Here is an 18,714-nt window from a genome sequence, read left to right as displayed (position 1 = left end):
AACTTAAATCAGTTTTACCACATTTTTGCCAGCATGTCACATGTGCAACCAGAGAAGAAAACAATCCTAGACAACATTTACACCACACACAGAGATGCATACAAGGCTCTCCCCCACCCTCCATTTGGCAAATCTGACCACAATTCTATCCTCCTGATTCCTGCTTACAAGCAAAAACTAAAGCAGGAAGTACCAGTGACTCGCTCAATACGGAAGTGGTCAGATGACACGGATGCTACGCTACAGGACTGTTTTGCTAGCACAGACTGGAATATGTTCCGGGATTCAACCAATGACATTGAGGAATACACCACCTCAGTCATCGGCTTCATCTATAAGTGCATCGATGACGTCGTCGCCACAGTGACTGTACGTACATTTCCCAACCAGAAGCCATGGATTACAGGCAACATCCGCATCGAGCTAAAGGCTAGAGCTGCTGCTTTCAAGGAGCGGCAGACTAATCCGGATGCTTATAAGAAATCCCGCTATGCCCTCAGACAAACCATTAAACAAGCAAAGTGCCAATACAGGATTAAGATTGAATCCTACTACACCGGCTCTGACGCTCGTCGGATGTTGCAGGGCTTGAAAACTATTACGGACTACAAAAGGGAAACCCAGACGTGAGCTGCCCAGTGACGCGAGCCTACCAGACAAGCTAAATGCCTTGTATGCTCGCGTCGAGGCAAGCAACGCTGAAGCATACACGAGAGCACCAGCTGTTCTGGATGACTGTGTGATAACACTCTCGGTAGCCGATGTGAACAAAACCTTTAAACAGGTCAACATTCACAAAGCCGCTGGGCCCGACGGATTACCAGGACGTGTACTCAAAGCATGTGCGGACCAAATGTCAAGTGTCTTCACTGACATTTTCAACCTCTCCCTGACCAAGTCTGTAATACCTACATGTTTCAAGCAGACCACCATGGTCCCTGTGCCCAAGGAAGTGAAGGTAACCTGCCTAAATGATTACCGCTCCGTGGCACTCACGTCTGTAGCCATGAAGTGCTTTGAAAGGCTGGTCATGGCTCACATCAACAGCATCCTCCCAGACACCCTAGACCCACTCTAATTTGCATACCGCCCCAACAGATCCACAGATGAAGCAATCGCACTCCACACTGCCCTTTCTCACCTGGATGAAAGGAACACCTATGTGAGAATACGGTTCATTGACTACAGCTCAGCGTTCAACACCATAGGGCCCACGAAGCTCATCACTAAGCTAAGGATTCTGAGACTAAACACCTCCCTCTGCAACTGGATCCTGGACTTCCTGACGTGCCGCCCCCAGGTGGTAAGAGTAGGCAACAACACATCTGCCACGCTGATCCTTAACACTGGGGCCCCTCAGGGGTGTGTACTTAGTCTCGTCCTGTATTCTCTGTTCACCCACGACTGTGTGGCCAAACACGACTCCAACACCATCATTAAATTTGCTGATGAAACAACAGTGGTGACCTGATCACCGACAATGATGAGACGGCCTATAGGGAGGAGGTCAGAGAACTGGCAGTGTGGTGCCAGGACAACAACCGCTCCCTCAATGTGAGCAAGACAAAGGAGCTGATCGTAGACATCAGGAAAAGGCGGGCCGAACAGGCCCCCATTAACGTCGACGGGGATGTAGTGGAGCGGGTCGAGAGTTTCAAGTTCCTTGTTTTTCACATCACCAACAAACTATCATGGTCCAAACATACCAAGACAGTCGTGAAGAGGGCACGACAAAACCTTTTCCCCCTCTGGAGACTGAAAATATTTTTTATGGGCCCCCAGATCCTCAAAAGGCTCTACAGCTGCAACATCAAGAGCATCCTGACCGGTTGCATCACCGCCTGGTATATTAACTGCTTGGTATCTGACCGTAAGGCGCTACAGAGGGTAGTGCGAACGGACCAGTACATCACTGGGGCCAAGCTTCCTGCCATCCAGGACCTATATAATAGGCGGTGTCAGAGGAAAGCCCATAAAATTGTCAGAGACTCCAGTCACCCAAGTTATTGACTGTTTTCTCTGCTCCCGCACGGCAAGCAGTACCGGAGCGCCAAGTCTAGAACCAAAAGGCTCCTCAACAGCTTCTACCCCCAAGCCATTAGACTGCTGAACAAATCAAATCATTAAAAATCGGCACCGGACAATTTACATTGACACCCCCCCATTGTACACTGCTGCAACTCGCTGTTTGTTTGTTACCTATGCATAGTCACTTAGTATAGTCACTTGATTTGTAGTCAAATAAATAAAATCAAACTTTATTTGCCACGTGCTCCAAATACAACAAGTGTAGACTTTACCGTGAAATGCTTACTTACAAGCCCTTAACCAACAGCGCAGTTCAAGAGTTAAGAAAATATTTACCAAGTAGACTAAAATAAAAAAGTAATAATTAAGAGTAACACAATAAGAATAACAATAACGATGCTATATACAGTCAGTGTGCGGGGATACAGGTTATTTGAGGTCATTTGTACATGTTGGTGGGGGTGAAGTGATGATAATAAACAGCGAGTAGCAGCAGTGTACTATTTTGGCGATTTTATTCATTGTTCAGCAGTCTTATGGCTTGGTAGTAGAAGCTGTTGAGGAGCCTTTTGTCCTCGACTTGTTGCTCCGGTACCGCTTGCCGTGCGGTAGCAGTGAAAACCGTCTATAACTTGGGTGACTGGAGTCTCTGACAATTTTATGGGCTTTCCTCTGACATCTCCTATTATATAGGTCCTGGATGGCAGGAAGCTTGGCCCCAGTGATGTACTGGGCCATTCGCACTACCCTCTAGCGCCTTACGGTCAGATGCCAAGCAGTTAGCATACCAGGCGGTGATGCAACCGGTCAGGATGCTCTTGATGTTGCAGCTGTAGCACTTTTTGAGGATCTGGGGACCCATGCCAAGTCTTTTCACTCTCCTGAGGGGGAAAAGTTTTTGTCGTGCCCTCTTCACGACTGTCTTGGTATGTTTAGACCATGATAGTTCGTTGGTGATGTGGACACCAAGGAACTTGAAATTCTCGACCCGCTCCACTATAGCCCTGTCGATGTTAACCTGTTAGGGCTAGGGGGCAGTATTGACACGGCCGGATAAAAAACGTACCCGATTTAATCTGGTTACTACTCCTGCCCAGTAACTAGAATATGCATATAATTATTGGCTTTGGATAGAAAACACCCTAAAGTTTCTAAAACTGTTTGAATGGTGTCTGTGAGTATAACAGAACTCAAATGGCAGGCCAAAACCTGAGAAGATTCCATGCAGGAAGTGGCCTGTCTGACAAGTTGTGTTTCATCTTGGCTCTTTTTATTGAAGACGGAGGATCTTTGCTCTAACGTGACACTTCCTACGGCTCCCATAGGCTCTCAGAGCCCGGGAAAAAGCTGAACGATATCGAGGCAGCCTCTGGCTGAAACACATTATCGCTTTTGGCAAGTGGCCGATCAGAGTACTATGGGCTTAGGCGCGTGCCCGAGTCGACCCCATGCTTTATTTTCTTTCGTCTGTTTACCTAAACGCAGATTCCCGGTCGGAATATTATCGCTTTTTTATGAGAAAAATTGCATAAAAATTGATTTTAAACAGCGGTTGACATGCTTCGAAGTACGGTAATGGAATATTTTGAATTTTTTTGTCACGAATTGCGCCATGCTCGTCACCCTTATTTACCCTTTCGGATAGTGTCTTGAACGCACGAACAAAACGCCGCTGTTTGGATATAACTATGGATTATTTTGAACCAAACCAACATTTGTTATTGAAGTAGAAGTCCTGGGAGTGCATTCTGACGAAGACAGCAAAGGTAATAACATTTTTCTTATAGTAAATCTGACTTTGGTGAGTGCTAAACTTGCTGGGTGTCTAAATAGCTAGCCCTGTGATGCCGGGCTATCTACTGAGAATATTGCAAAATGTGCTTTCACCGAAAAGCTATTTTAAAATCGGACATATCGAGTGCATAGAGGAGTTCTGTATCTATAATTCTTAAAATAATTGTTATGCTTTTTGTGAACGTTTTATCGTGAGTAATTTAGTAAATTCACCGGCAGTGTTCGGTGGGAATGCTAGTCACATGCTAGTCACATGCTAATGTAAAAAGCTGGTTTTTGATATAAATATGAACTTGATTGAACAAAACATGCATGTATTGTATAACATAATGTCCTAGGGTTGTCATCTGATGAAGATCATCAAAGGTTAGTGCTGCATTTAGCTGTGGTTTGGGTTTATGTGACATTATATGCTAGCTTGAAAAATGGGTGTCTGATTATTTCTGGCTGGGTACTCTGCTGACATAATCTAAAGTTTTGCTTTCGTTGTAAAGCCTTTTTGAAATCGGACAGTGTGATTAGATTAACGAGAGTCTTGTCTTTAAAATGGTGTAAAATAGTCATATGTTTGAAAAATTTTTGTTTTTGCATTTTTTTGTGGTTTTTGAATAACGCGCCACGGGATTACACTGGCTGTTACGTAGGTGGGACGATTTGGTGCCACCTACCCTAGAGAGGTTAATGGGGGCCTGTTTGGCTCGCCTTTTCCTGTAGTCCACGATCAGCTCCTTTGTCTTGCTCACATTGAGGGAGATGTTGTTGTCCTGGCACCACACTGCCAGTTCTCTGACCTCCTCCCTATAGGCCATCTCATTGTTGTCGGTGATCAGCCTACCACTGTTGTGTCGTCAGTGAACTTAATGATGATGTTGGAGTCGTGTTTGGCCACGCAGTCGTGGGTGAACAGGGAATACAGGAGGGGACTCAGTACAAGACACTTCATGGCTACCGACGTGAGTGCCACGGAGCGGTAATCATTTAGGGAGGGTACCTTCGCTTCCTTGGGCACAGGGACTATTGTGGTCTGCTTAAAACATGTAGGTATTAGACTCGGTCAGGGAGAGGTTGAAAATGTCAGTGAAGACACTTGACAGTTGGTCTGCGGATGCTTTGAGTACACGTCCTGGTAATCCGTCTGGCCCAGCGGCTTTGTGAATGTTGACCTGTTTTAAAGCTTTTGTTCACATCAGCTACCGAGAGCGTTATCACACAGTCATCCAGAACAGCTGGTGCTCTTGTGCATGCTTCAGTGTTGCTTGCCTCGACGCGAGCATACAAGGCATTTAGCTCATCTGGTAGGCTCACGTCACTGGGCAGCTCGCGTCTGGGTTTCCCTTTTGTAGTCCGTAATAGTTTTCAAGCTCTGCCACATCCGACGAGCGTCAGAGCCGGTGTAGTAGGATTCAATCTTAATCCTGTATTGACGCTTTGCTTGTTTGATGGTTCATCTGAGGGCATAGCGGGATTTCTTATAAGCGTTCAGATTAGTCTCCCGCTCCTTGAAAGCAGCAGCTCTAGCCTTTAGCTCGATGCGGATGTTGCCTGTAATCCATGGCTTCTGATTGGGATATGTACGTACAGTCACTGTGGCGACGACGTCATCGATGCACTTATAGGTGAAGCCGATGACTGAGGTGGTGTGTTACTCAATGCCGTTGGTTGAATCCCGGAACATATTCCAGTCTGTGCTAGCAAAACAGTCCTGTAGCGTAGCATCCGTGTCATCTGACCACTTCCGTATTGAGCGAGTCACTGGTATTTCCTGCTTTAGTTTTTGCTTGTAAGCAGGAATCAGGAGGATAGAATTGTGGTCAGATTTGCCAAATGGAGGGTGGGGGAGAGCCTTGTATGCATCTCTGTGTGTGGTGTAAATGTTGTCTAGGATTGTTTTCTTCTCTGGTTGCACATGTGACATGCTGGTAAAAATTTGGTAAAACAGATTTAAGTTTGCCTGCATTAAAGTCCCTAGCCACTAGGAGCGCCGCTTCTTGGTGAGCATTTTCTAATTTGCTTCTTGCCTTATGGAGTTGGTTGAGCGCGTTCTTAGTGCCAGCTTCGCTTTCTGGTGGTAAATAGACGGCTACGAATAATACAGATGTGAACTCTCTTGGTAGATAGTGTGGTCGACAACTTATCATAAGGTACTATAAGGTAATCTACCTCAGGCACGCAATACCTCGAGACTTCTTTAATATTAGACATCGCGCACCAGCTATTATTGACAAATAGACACACACCCGCACCCCTGGTTTTACCAGAGGTAGCGTCTCTGTTCTGCCGGTGCATGGAAAATCCCTGCCAGCTCTATATTGTCAGTTTCTTCGTTCAGCCACGTCTATGTGAAACATAAGATGTTACAGTTTATAATTTCCCGTTGGTAGGATAATCTTAATTGTTGTTCATCAATTTTGTTTTCTAACATTTGCACGTTAGCAAGGAGAATGGAAGGCATTGGGAGTTACTCGCTCGCCACCGGCTTTTCAGAAGGATCCCCGATCTGCGTCTCCTTTTCTGGCGTCTTTTCTTCTCACAAAAGGCGTGGATCTAGGCCTGTTCCAGTGAAAGCAGGATATCCTTCTCGTTGGACTCGTTAAAGGAAAAAGTTTATTCCAGTGAGTAATCACTTTTCTGATGTCCAGAAGTTATTTTCGGACATAAGAGACGGTAGCAGCAATATTATGTACAAAATAAGTTTTAACTAACAAAATTGCACAATTGGTAGGGACAATGTACAACGTCAGCCATGTTCTTCGGCGCCATCTTTTCTTATCGAGACAATTACAAGTTACTTGTTTACGCCTTGCCACCTAAAACGTGTGTGTGGGTCCAGTGCTGACCTTTGCCCTCTGTGCCCTACAGGCCCTGCCAGCTCAGCCAACCCTGAGGAGTGTGTGATGGAGAAGATGAAGAGGTTTAAGCGGCGTCTGTCTCTAACTCTGCGCTCCAGCCACACCATAGACGAGTCTCTGTCTGAACTGGCCGAGCAGATGACCATCGAGGACGGCGGCAACAAGGACAACGGTCAGTAGGTGTGTGTGTGTGTGTGTGTGTGTGTGTGTGTGTGTGTGTGTGTGTGTGTGTGTGTGTGTGTGTGTGTGTGTGTGTATTAGAGATTGTATTAGTTAACAAACAGAGCACACACACACGCCTACTGTGCTCTGTGCAAGTCCCAGTGATAAGAGACTGATAATGTTACTATTCTGAAGTGACTCTTGACTGAATGCCAGTAGAGAAGGATACAGACAGCCAGTGGACACGCACACTAGGGCCCTTGGGTCACCCTGAGGATACAGTTGAAATGTTTGATGTAGCTGGCAGCCAATGGTATCCTTTCTTGCCATCTGAAGTGATTAGAGTGAGACCAAAGGAACTGGGTGAGAGACATCGAGAGGGGAAATTGACACACAGGGAAAGCGAGAGCGAGCAGCAGTGTGAGTGATCGTGTCCTAGAGAGTAGCTCTTTATGTCCTTATGTAACAACAGAAGCAGCCTGGTGGGATGAAACGCCTACTGGGACACACACACACAACGCAGGGGGGACGGCAGGTGACGCTGCCACAATGTTTGTGGAAAAGACATCACACAGAAAAGGAAAACACTCTCACAAATATACCGCAACAGCCCAAAATGTCTGAAGCTAACATCCTCTGGCCTACTTTAGGTTGCATAAGTGTTATTTTCTGCTGTTTTTATATAAAACAAGGAAGCACTCTGTTTACTGAATTCTGCTCAACAGAAGACCGATCAGTACAAATAACTGATTCATTGGTAGATTGTGTGATGAATCGGATGGATGGATAGATGGGCTGATTGATTGACATAATGTTTCTCCTTGCAGAGCCGATCGTGCGTAATGGACGACCGCCCTCCTCTCACAGCATGCACTCGTTCCTGCACCAGTACACCGGCTCCTTCAAGAAGCCCCCCCTCCGCAGACCACACAGTGTCATCGGAGGAAGCCTGGGTTCCTTCATGACCTTCCCCAGCAATGGCAGCCGCCTCGGTGAGTTACACAGAGAGCAAAACAAACAGACTCAGGGATGCACAAGCACGTATACACTAACGGCACACATGCTTGCACACACACTCATATGCACGCGCAGACATGTCATACATACACACACTCATTCAAACATGCAGCCATATTTACTAATTACACACCCACTAGCAGCACCACTATAAGCAGCCTGTTCTCCTTCATGGTCATGCCACCCGGTCGTCACCCAGCTGCCAAGGTGAGTTGCCGTGGAGATGGGCATACTCGTGCCTGTGCACCAGGAAGTGACAGAGAAAGAGCAGATGGCGACAGAGGACAAACAGGAAGTTAGTCATAGCCCCTGAGAGTTCCATCCTGACACGGTCATGGTGTGACTTTTCATCACACACAACACCAGACTCGGCTGTCTCTCCATCTTTATCTCCAACCTTCCTCTCAATTAAGTGTTTTTGCATGAGTCAACCGTTCTCATTCTACACTGTGTGTTTGTGCGGGTGTATATTTGCATCTAAAAGTTTGATGTTTGTGTGATTTCATACATTTGTGTGTGTCTGAGGACAAATGTTTTCTCTGAGCCATCACCATGACGATAGCTGTTCTCTGGTCTCCAGGGTGAGCCAACTATTTTGGCCTGCGGTCTTGTCTATAAGTTGTCATGAGGAACTTCACCTCAGACTGAACTGTGTCCCAGTTAGAGTTACATGGGTTTGGGGATATTGGGGGGGAACAGACAATCAGGCAAGTCTATCTGGGACAGGATGGAACTAGATTAGAACACACTGTTATATACCTGTTTACCTCGAAGAACAGAGTGTGAGAGAGAGAGAGAGAGGGAGAAATAGGACCAAAGAGAGTGGAGTTGGAAAGAAAGGAGGTGTAGGTGGAGAAGGAGATGGACGGCTGGAGAGAGAAGCAGAAAGGAGGGAGAGGGTGATGACAGTAGTGCAGTGTGCTGGATGTTATGGGATGATATGACGACAGGCTGCTGGGTTGGAGGTGTTGACAGAGAGAATATGTGCCAGCACACTCAGATACAGCTACTCATTAACACACTGTGTGTGTGTTCATTAGTCCACCCCACCCCCACACACACACACCACACACCATGCTCTTGACCAGAGGCTGTAGTTTTTTATGATCCTGGAGGAAGCAGAGTTGGTTAGTGTTTCATCTTTGTCCTGTGGGGTGAGAGGGGGAAGGGGTGAGAGAAGGAGAGAGAGACGGCAGGATAATTAAAGAAGGGAACTTGAGAGAGAAGGAGAGGTTGTAGGGTCAGGACCAGGCCATAAACTATAACTGTTGACAGAATGAGATAAAGCACTCCTCTCTCTGTCTCTAACTTATTCTCTCATTCTTACTAAAAAACAGCAGACTACTGACTCAGTTTGACACAAGCTATAGCAAATCCTTGCCATGTGTATCTCATAGAAGATCATGAGTGTCATTTGCCAGGCAAAATGTTGAAATTGAGCAAGTTCAGCTTCTAAACTGTAACTCTTCCTCCCTCTTTCTCCTCTTCCTCTCCTTCCAAGACATCGTCCATGAGAACCTGAAGATGGGCTCAGACGGGGAGAGTGACCAGGCGTCTGGGACGTCGTCAGACGAGGTGCAGTCACCCACCGGGGTGTGTCTGAGGAACAGGGTGCAACGACGCATCTCCATGGAGGTACACCCTCCCACTACCACCACCAATCCCTGTCTCTCTAGAAGGGAACTACACCTCTCCCTGCTCCCCATCTCTGTCCTCCCCGCTCTTTCTCTGTTGGTGTTGTGGGGAGGAGAGATAAACAGGGAACACTTTAAGAGGCTTTCACTGTCTGACTCTGAATACTGATATGAAACCTGTTACCAGGGAGGAAGAGGGTAGAGAGATCGGGGGAGAGATGTGGAGGGAAAGGGAGGTAGTGGGATAGAGAAAGGAAGACAGAGGGATGGAGAAAGAGGAGGGTTGATGGCAGGCAGGGTGGAAAGTATGAGCTGGTTCAGGCCACAAACAGACCGACTGACTAATGGAATGTTGTCATGTGACAGTAATCTGCGGCAAGCTTGGCCTCTGACTGCTGACATTCCAGACGATCCCCTGCCACATAGCTGGTCAACAATCCTGAGAGGAACCTCGGACAGAGAGTGGGATGGAGAGAGACTGCTCCACATAGCTCAGTGAGAACCTGGGATTTAAAGAGGGACTGCCTTTAAAAAGATATGAATCCCTTTGAAAACGCACTGATGTGGCATCAGTATGAATTCGAAAAAGTTATTCTAGTGTCAAAATTTGCTACAAAGTGTAAATAGGATAATTTTGGTGATAAAGTAAGTCTCATCCGTGCTTCACAACGGGTAAATGAAGGTTGAGTTTTAATTTAACGATGTCCGTTTGCCCACTAACATGGGGTGAACAGCTGCGGTGATTGCTCTCTATCCACTTGCATAAACAGTGACAGACCTGCCCAGCAGTTCCGGCTTTGTTTACATAAGACAGTGCATCGCGCATTTTTTTACTTGAAAAATACTGCACCAAACACCTTGGTTAGATGTAAATTTGTGTAACTAAAACATCATCGGCGATAACTTTAAAAAATAACTCAATAAATCTGTAATTATCTTAGATTCATTCTGGGGATTTTTAGGAAGTGAAATTCCGCGTCTACAGTGTCTCATGGGGGACAAACACCTCCAATACTGAAGTCTTGTTTTTCTAATAAGCAACAGAAACCACACGTGCCAATCGGCGTATGTTCAGTCGCTCTTTAAGCCAGGGGATGTTTTTCCTTTTGTCTCTGTGACTCGTTTTTGCTTTATTTCTGTATGTTTAAGCTGTGTTCTTTTTGCTATTTTCTATGTGAGTGAATTATGACTTAGTTCCTGGTGTCCCATGGACTGTTAGAATTTATACTATATATTTAGTGCAGGGTTCATGCTAGTCTCACTGGTTCTGTTTACGGAGTTCCTATAGAATCACTGGTAGGAATGCTGTTTCATCAGCCTGCTGATATTCTGCCACCTGGTGGTCAGTCTGGAGAAGTGTAAGCAGTACTTGACTACCTGTATATCAGTATTATGGTATTACACACACACGGATTTATCTATTTCTCCTTGATGCCAAGTGTTTATTTTATTAGTCTGAGCGGAGGCACAAGAGGTGCTTGACCTTTTTAGATGGGAATCATCAGATATCTGAATAATCACTCACACACAGACACACACACACACGTCATCTCGGTTACTACATCTAACCAGATTCACACAAACACTCATGTGGGTACATATCATTCTGCCCATTTGTTCCCTTTGAAGCGGCGTGTTGATGGGGTTAGTAGGCTGTAACAATACACTGATTCATATCACTAGCTATAGCGAGAACATGATGCTGTCTTTTGATCTGTTTGTATGGGGGAGAGATGGCAGGCGGTATACAAGTGTGTTGTGTGATACCCATGGTGGGTGTGCTTTTGTGTCATTAGTGTGTGAAGCTGCTTGTTTGCTTATCTATGTTGTTTTTGTCACTCTTGTTTTGTGTTGAGTGTGCGATGCCATGTTTTCTCTTCAATAACAATTTTCATGTATGGATTATTTTTGTATAAGCGCCTCTATTCTTCTGTCTTTCTTTCTGGGGTGAGTGGGAGGGGAGAGTAATTTCTAGGACAAAGTGTGTGGGTGTAGTCATGGAGCTTTCTGCTGTCTACATGTCTCACACACAGACAGACGCAGTATTCGATAGGACACATGATATATGTGATGTGTATGTTAGGTCTCTAACCCAATTTTGTGTGTGTGTGTGTAGGACCTGAACAAGCGTCTGTCTCTGCCTGCTGACATCCGTATCCCTGATGGTTACCTGGAGAAGCTGCAGCTGAGCAGCCCTACCTTCGACCAGCCCCTCAGCCGACTCTCACGCAGGGCCTCACTGGTACGTGTGTTTGTGAGAGAGAGAGTGATTGAAGGCATATAACATTATTGCCCAACAGTGTTCAGGTACCGCCCTCCTTTCTGGCAACAGGCATGAGGTTGAATTGGACTGTCTCTGTATGTAATTTTGTGTAGTGAATGAAGGTATCCTGTACACACTTCATTCAACACAGAAAAAAAGACAAACAACATGGAAGATGATCTCTTTATTTCTGTTTTTCAGTCAGAGATTGGTTTTGGGAAGCTGGAGACCTACATCAAACTGGACAAACTGGGAGAGGTCAGAGAACACACACAAACACTCCTATAAAATCAGAAAACATGCTTTACACAAGAGGTTCCTGAAAGTTATTTTGTTTTGACTCCGGTCATAACCAGTTAGTTTTTTTCTATAGGGGACCTATGCTACAGTATTTAAGGGGCGCAGTAAGCTGACTGACAACCTGGTGGCGCTAAAGGAGATTAGGCTGGAGCACGAAGAGGGAGCACCCTGCACCGCCATCAGAGAAGGTGAGTCTATACCTCTCTACCTTTCCTCCTCTCTCACTTTATCCCCGCTTCTTTTCCGCACCCTCATCCTCCTATTACTGATTTCAATGCTACATTCTATCTTTTATTCTTTATCACTCTTAGCTCTTTCTCATTCACTATTGTTCCTCCTCTTTGTCAATATATTACCCCTTCTCTTGCTCTCCCTCATCCCTTTCTTTCCTTCCCACTCTCCAGTGTCGTTACTGAAGGACCTGAAACATGCCAACATCGTGACCTTACATGACATTGTCCACACAGACAAGAGCCTGACACTGGTCTTCGAGTACCTGGTGAGAATCACTAAATTGCTCACACTGCATGCTGGTCTTTGTAGTCAAATATCTGCCCCAATTATCTGAGAGGTTTGTTGTCCTAAGTAGGCTGTTGTACATGTACTTCCTGTCCTGTCTGACTGACTGCTGTCCTCACTTCCTGTGCAGGATAAAGACCTGAAGCAGTACATGGATGACTGTGGTAACATCATGAGCATGCACAATGTCAAGGTGAGTATGACCAAGACTAATAACCTAGCACTCACTGCACTGTACTGTAAGTCACTTTAGATAAAAGCACTTGCATAATAGTGGTTAACATTGCATGTGTTGTTTGTGCGGTTCTAGATCTTCTTGTTCCAGATTTTGCGGGGGTTGGCGTACTGCCACAAGCGGAAGGTTCTCCACAGAGACCTAAAGCCCCAGAACCTGCTCATCAACGAGAGAGGGGAACTCAAACTGGCTGACTTTGGTCTGGTGCGGGCAAAGTCTGTCCCCACTAAGACGTACTCCAACGAGGTGGTGACTCTGTGGTACCGGCCACCTGACGTCCTGCTAGGCTCCTCCACACAGATTGACATGTGGTAAGAACACTACATCCTAACAACCTACGCCAAGGGTAAGCAAATCCTACTCTGGAGGTTCGGAGTATTGCTGGTTTTCTCGTCTACCTGATAATGAATTGCACCCACCTGGTGTCCCAGGTCTCTATCAGTCCCTTATTAGAGAGGAAGAATAAAATAAAAAGCAGTGGAACTGGCTTCGAGGTCCAGGTTTTAGGGCCCTATATCCTTACACCCTAGCAACTACAACCACTTCATTCAATGTATTTTACACATGTAAACTTTGATTAAGTGCTATACATCCTAACTCCTTCATCCTACTCCCTAGCCTCTATTTTCGTGTGTGTGTGTGAACAAGCTGTGTGTAATTCTCTCTCTCTCTCTCTCTCTCTCTCTCTCTCTGTGTAGGGGTGTGGGGTGTATATTTTACGAGATGGCTGCAGGTCGGCCCCTGTTTCCTGGCTCCACCGTAGAGGACGAGCTCCACCTCATATTCAGACTGCTGGGTGAGGACAGAATACAGCCTGATTGGATGTTACAGCCTATCTAACCCACTGACCTAGCACCACCTCGTGTCTAATCTAACCTCTAACTCTTACTTTAACCTTTCAAATTCAATATGTTCTTGATCTCGGATCCCGATAGCACAAACCATGTTTGATATTCACCAACTGTGTGCAAATATTAGCACAACGGCTGTTGCCTATATTAAAATGAGCCATTCCTACTTTAGAGGCGCCAGTCAATAAAATGAAATAAACGTATCAAATAATGTGTATGATCATTTCAACAGAAAATGTAAACTAAGTATACACTAGGTATACATTTTTCTATGATTTTATTGGCAATATGCGAGTAATTTGCAGCGGTGTAAAGTAGTGTTTTGGGGGGTATCTATTTTACTTTACTATTTGTATTTCAGACAACTTTTACTCCACTATATTCCTAAAGAAAATAATACTTGTTACTCCATACATTTTCCCTGACACCCAAAAGTACTCGTTACATTTTGAATGTTTAGAAGGACAGGAAAATAGTCTAATTCATGCACTTAAAGACAAAATCCCTAGTCAACCCTACTGCCTCTGATCTGGTGAACTCACTAAACACAAATGCTTTGTTTGTAAATCATGTCTGAGTGTTGGAGTGTGACCCTGATTATCTGTACATTTAAAAAAAACAAGAAATTATTTCGATACTTACGGTATCTTTACTTTTACTCAAGTATGACAATTGGGTCGTTTTTCCACCACTGATGATCTGTGAGTGGAACGTCTACCACAAATTCTTTGGACAGGCAAAATAGTCTAGCTTAGATTGTAGGACTGCCGGGGTGTTAAGCATATGAGTGACTGCTGGTTTTTGGTTTCTCCTTTCAATTTGTGTGCAATTAAGACCTACAGCCAAGTGATGGGAGTTCTTAACCAATCAGTGACCTTAATTCATCAAGTACAAGGGAGAAGTGAAAACCAGCAGACAATTGGCCCTCCAGGGAATGAGTTTGACACGTGCCTTAACGGTTAACCAGTGTTTCCCAAACTCCATCCTTGGAACTCAAAGGGGTGCACGTTTTGGTTTTTGCCCAAAGCTTGATGATTAGTTGATGATTTGAATCCTTTCTGCAGTGCTAGGGCAGAAATGAAAACGTCCACGGAGTTTGGGAAACACGTGAGTTACGCGAAGAGGTCCGTTGCACCAAAAGGTCCGAACCTCTTGAAGAGTTCGCTAGGTGTTGCTTTAACATCGCTACAATATACTATCAGTTTATTAAATGACATGAAAAGTGGCCAGCCAACTCAGGCAGGCTGCTGGCCTCTCTCTGGTGGGCACTGTGAGGAGCCGCCTGACACATGACAGCTGCTGATAAGATTATTCAATAACGGCTATTGCCCGGTGTACATGAGTCATTGTGCAATAGTATTCCTTCACACCTCTGACACGGCGTGTGCTGTTTGTTGTTTTGATGCATGCAGCTCTAGAGAATATATATATAGTGTGATTGTCCTAGCCTTCCCTAGAATCAGAGTCCCTATTCTCATTCTAGTGTATTCCATGGTCTGAGAATGTATTGTCCACTTGCATGTCTCCACACCGCCTCATCTTGCTGTAGAGTGATGGCGTCCAGCTCCCCCATGGTGAACGGGGACATCTCCCGGGGTCCTAGCTCTCACCCCGGCCACATCCCCTCCACAGGCACCCTGGAGGAAACGCTGCAGCAGATGAACCATCTCATCCAGGAGAACCGAGACCTGAAGGGTGAGACATGGAGAGGGGACCAGAATGTGTTTCAGCCTTAAAGCTTATTGAAAATCTACTGTATGGGGCGGAGACATTGGGATGTTATGGCATATGAGGTTCTGATTGTCTTGCAATGGCTGATTATGTTATTGACTGCTCTGTCAGTGTGTGTTTTACAGTAATGTCCTCTCTGTGTATCTTTCCCTGTAGAGGCGCTGAAGCAGACTAACATGTCGATGAAGGAGCGCTTCGAAGGTTTGTCTGTGTGGAGGGAGAAGCAGAGGGAGGAGAAGGAGTTCCTGGAGGGGAGGCTTGATGAGGCGTGCGGCCTTGTGGAGGCCCTCTACCTCGCACAACCAGGAGCTCAGCATGAAGGTGGAGGAGCTGGAGGGAGGAGAAGGAGAAGGGAAAGGACAGGTGAGAGAAAGGGAAGGATAATGTTCACAAGGTTAGTTCTCTGGCTAGACCAGACATTCAGCTTATTAATAGAGAAATGAATGTTTGGAGGATGGATGACTATCTGTAGTTTTAGCTAGATTTTGTATAACAAAAGAAGAGACTTGGAAAATAACGATGGAGTGTGTGTGTATATATACATATACAGTGGGGCAAAAAAGTATTTAGTCAGCCACCAATTGTGCAAGTTTTCCCACTTAAAAAGATGAGAGGTCTGTAATTTATCATAGGTGTCACAACCGTCATCAAGAATGGACCAAGGCGCAGCGGGAATGTGGATACTCATAGTTTCTTTTAATAAACTTAAGTAAAGCATCCACAGGCAAAACAATAAACAAATACTCACAACGGCAACAGTGTAGCAGGCTCACAAACAACTACCCACAACCCCCCCCAAAAAAAACACACTCCTATATAGGACTCCCAATCAAAGGCAACTCAACACACCTGCCTTCAATTGGGAGTCCAATCACCCACACAACATTTAACAAACACAAACCCCCTGCCACATCCTGACCAAGACTAACACAATTACGCCCTCTGCTGGTCAGGACGTGACAATAGGTACACTTCAACTATGACAGACAAAATGAGAAAGAAATCCAGAAAATGAGAAAGAAATCCAGAAAAATCACATTGTAGGATTTTTTTATGAATTTATTTGCAAATAATGGTGGAAAATAAGTATTTGGTCAATAACAAAAGTTTCTCAATACTTTTATATACCCTTTGTTGGCAATGACACAGGTCAAACGTTTTCTGTAAGTCTTCACAAGGTTTTCACACACTGTTGCTGGTATTTTGGCCCATTCCTCCATGCAGATCTCCTCTAGAGGAGTGATGTTTTGGGGTTGTCGCTGGGCAACACGGACTTTCAACTCCCTCCAAAGATTTTCTATGGGGTTGAGATCTGGAGACTGGCAAGGCCACTCCAGGACCTTGAAATGCTTCATTGTCATGCTGAAAGACCCAGCCACGTTTCATCTTCAATGCCCTTGCTGATGGAAGGAGATTTTCACTCAAAATCTCACTATACATGGCCCCATTCATTCTTTCCTTTACACGGATCAGTCGTCCTGGTCCCTTTGCAGAAAAACAGCCCCAAAGCATGATGTTTCCACCCCCATGCTGAAACCCCACCTCTTTAAGGAATAGCTAGGATAGGATAAAGTAATCCTTCTAACCCCCCCCCTAAAAGATTTAGATGCACTATTGTAAAGTGGTTGTTCCACTGGATATCATAAGGTGAATGCACCAATTTGTAAGTCGCTCTGGATAAGAGCGTCTGCTAAATGACTTAAATGTAAATGTAAATGTGTTCTTTGGATGCAATTCAGCATTCTTTGTCCTCCAAACACAACGAGTTGAGTTTTTCCCCAAAAGTTATATTTTGGTTTCATCTGACATTCTCCCAATCCTCTTCTGGATCATCCAAATGCTCTCTAGCAAACTTCAGACGGGCCTGGACATGTACTGGCTTAAGCAGGGGGACACGTCTGGCACTGCAGGATTTGAGTCCCTGGCGGCGTAGTGTGTTACTGATGGTAGGCTTTGTTACTTTGGTCCCAACTCTCTGCAGGTCATTCACTAGGTCCCCCCGTGTGGTTCTGGGATTTTTGCTCACCGTTCTTGTGATCATTTTGACCCCACGGGGTGAGATCTTGCGTGGAGCCCCAGATCGAGGGAGATTATCAGTGGTCTTGTATGTCTTCCATTTCCTAATAATTGCTCCCACAGTTGATTTCTTCAAACCAAGCTGCTTACCTATTGCAGATTCAGTCTTCCCAGCCTGGTGCAGGTCTACAATTTTGTTTCTGATGTCCTTTGACAGCTCTTTGGTCTTGGCCATAGTGGAGTTTGGAGTGTGACTGTTTGAGGTTGTGGACAGGTGTCTTTTATACTGATAACAAGTTCAAACAGGTGCCATTAATACAGGTAACGAGTGGAGGACAGAGGAGCCTCTTAAAGAAGTTACAGGTCTGTGAGAGCCAGAAATCTTGCTTGTTTTTAGGTGACCAAATACTTATTTTCCACCACAATTTGCAAATAAATTCATTAAAAATCCTACAATGTGATTTTTCTGGATTTTTTTCCCTAATTTTGTCTGTCATAGTTGACGTGTACCTATGATGAAAATTACAGGCCTCTCTCATCATTTTAAGTGGGAGAACTTGCACAATTGGTGGCTGACTAAATACCTTTTTGCCCCACTGTATATATATATTGTATGGGTATAATGCTGGGCAGACTTTTGTCTTATCTGCGCTGTGTCACCTCCAGGCCGAGACAGCCAATCAGACTGCAGAACTGGAGGCACTGCGTGCCCAGCTGGTGCGTCTGCAGGCTGAGAAGAGTGACCTGGTGGTCATGAACTCTGAACTCCAGCTCAAGACAGGTCAAGGGTCAGAGGACGACTCCTTCATAGAGATCAGGATTGCTGTGAGTAACACTCACTCACTCCATCCATCCATATTATGAAGGTTTGTGTCCTGACTTTAACACTGCTCTGTGTGTGTGTGTGTGTGTGTGTGTGTGTGTGTGTGTGTGTGTGTGTGTGTGTGTGTGTGTGTGTGTGTGTGTGTGTGTGTGTGTGTGTGTGTGTGTGTGTGTATAGAGAGAGGATACTGGAAAGGACCTGTATCATAATGAAAGGGACCCCAGGTATGACATGAGTGTATCCAGGCATGAGTCTGAGGAGCTGACTGTCAGCCAGCTGCTCCAGTCCCTGAGGAAGGAGACCCAGAGGGTGGAGAGGCTACAAATGGAGCTCCAGGCTACCAGATCCAGGTAGGCCGCATTTCTGCCTAGGCTTATGTTTGGGTGGAACCAAAGACTGATGTTCCTATGTCTTTCAGAATCACAGAGCTGGAGGAGAAAGTAACTAACACGGAGAGCTCCACACAGACCTCACTACTGCCAGAGGTGCTTT

General features: G+C 45.4%; 1 protein-coding gene across 1 annotated transcript in view; it reads left to right on the top strand.

The window, feature by feature from the left end:
• Window positions 1-15,681, top strand: part of LOC100380451 (cyclin-dependent kinase 17) — a 36,374-nt gene extending 20,693 nt beyond the window's left edge. The window contains exons 2-14 of the mRNA XM_045698504.1: window positions 6,256-6,434; window positions 6,682-6,843; window positions 7,661-7,825; window positions 9,352-9,485; window positions 11,601-11,726; window positions 11,949-12,005; window positions 12,121-12,235; window positions 12,452-12,546; window positions 12,697-12,759; window positions 12,877-13,112; window positions 13,500-13,597; window positions 15,202-15,347; window positions 15,540-15,681. Of these exons, the coding sequence (XP_045554460.1) occupies window positions 6,717-6,843; window positions 7,661-7,825; window positions 9,352-9,485; window positions 11,601-11,726; window positions 11,949-12,005; window positions 12,121-12,235; window positions 12,452-12,546; window positions 12,697-12,759; window positions 12,877-13,112; window positions 13,500-13,597; window positions 15,202-15,206 (1,221 nt within the window). The 5' untranslated portion in view covers window positions 6,256-6,434; window positions 6,682-6,716 and the 3' untranslated portion in view covers window positions 15,207-15,347; window positions 15,540-15,681. The remainder of the gene's footprint in view (window positions 1-6,255; window positions 6,435-6,681; window positions 6,844-7,660; window positions 7,826-9,351; window positions 9,486-11,600; window positions 11,727-11,948; window positions 12,006-12,120; window positions 12,236-12,451; window positions 12,547-12,696; window positions 12,760-12,876; window positions 13,113-13,499; window positions 13,598-15,201; window positions 15,348-15,539) is intronic.
• Window positions 15,682-18,714: the final 3,033 nt, after the last annotated feature.

This window comes from Salmo salar, chromosome ssa17, assembly GCF_905237065.1.
Source record: "Salmo salar chromosome ssa17, Ssal_v3.1, whole genome shotgun sequence".
NCBI classification, from domain to species: Eukaryota; Metazoa; Chordata; class Actinopteri; order Salmoniformes; family Salmonidae; genus Salmo; species Salmo salar.
The sequence above is the reverse complement of the archived record's forward strand: the minus strand, read 5'-3'. Positions and strand labels throughout refer to the sequence as shown.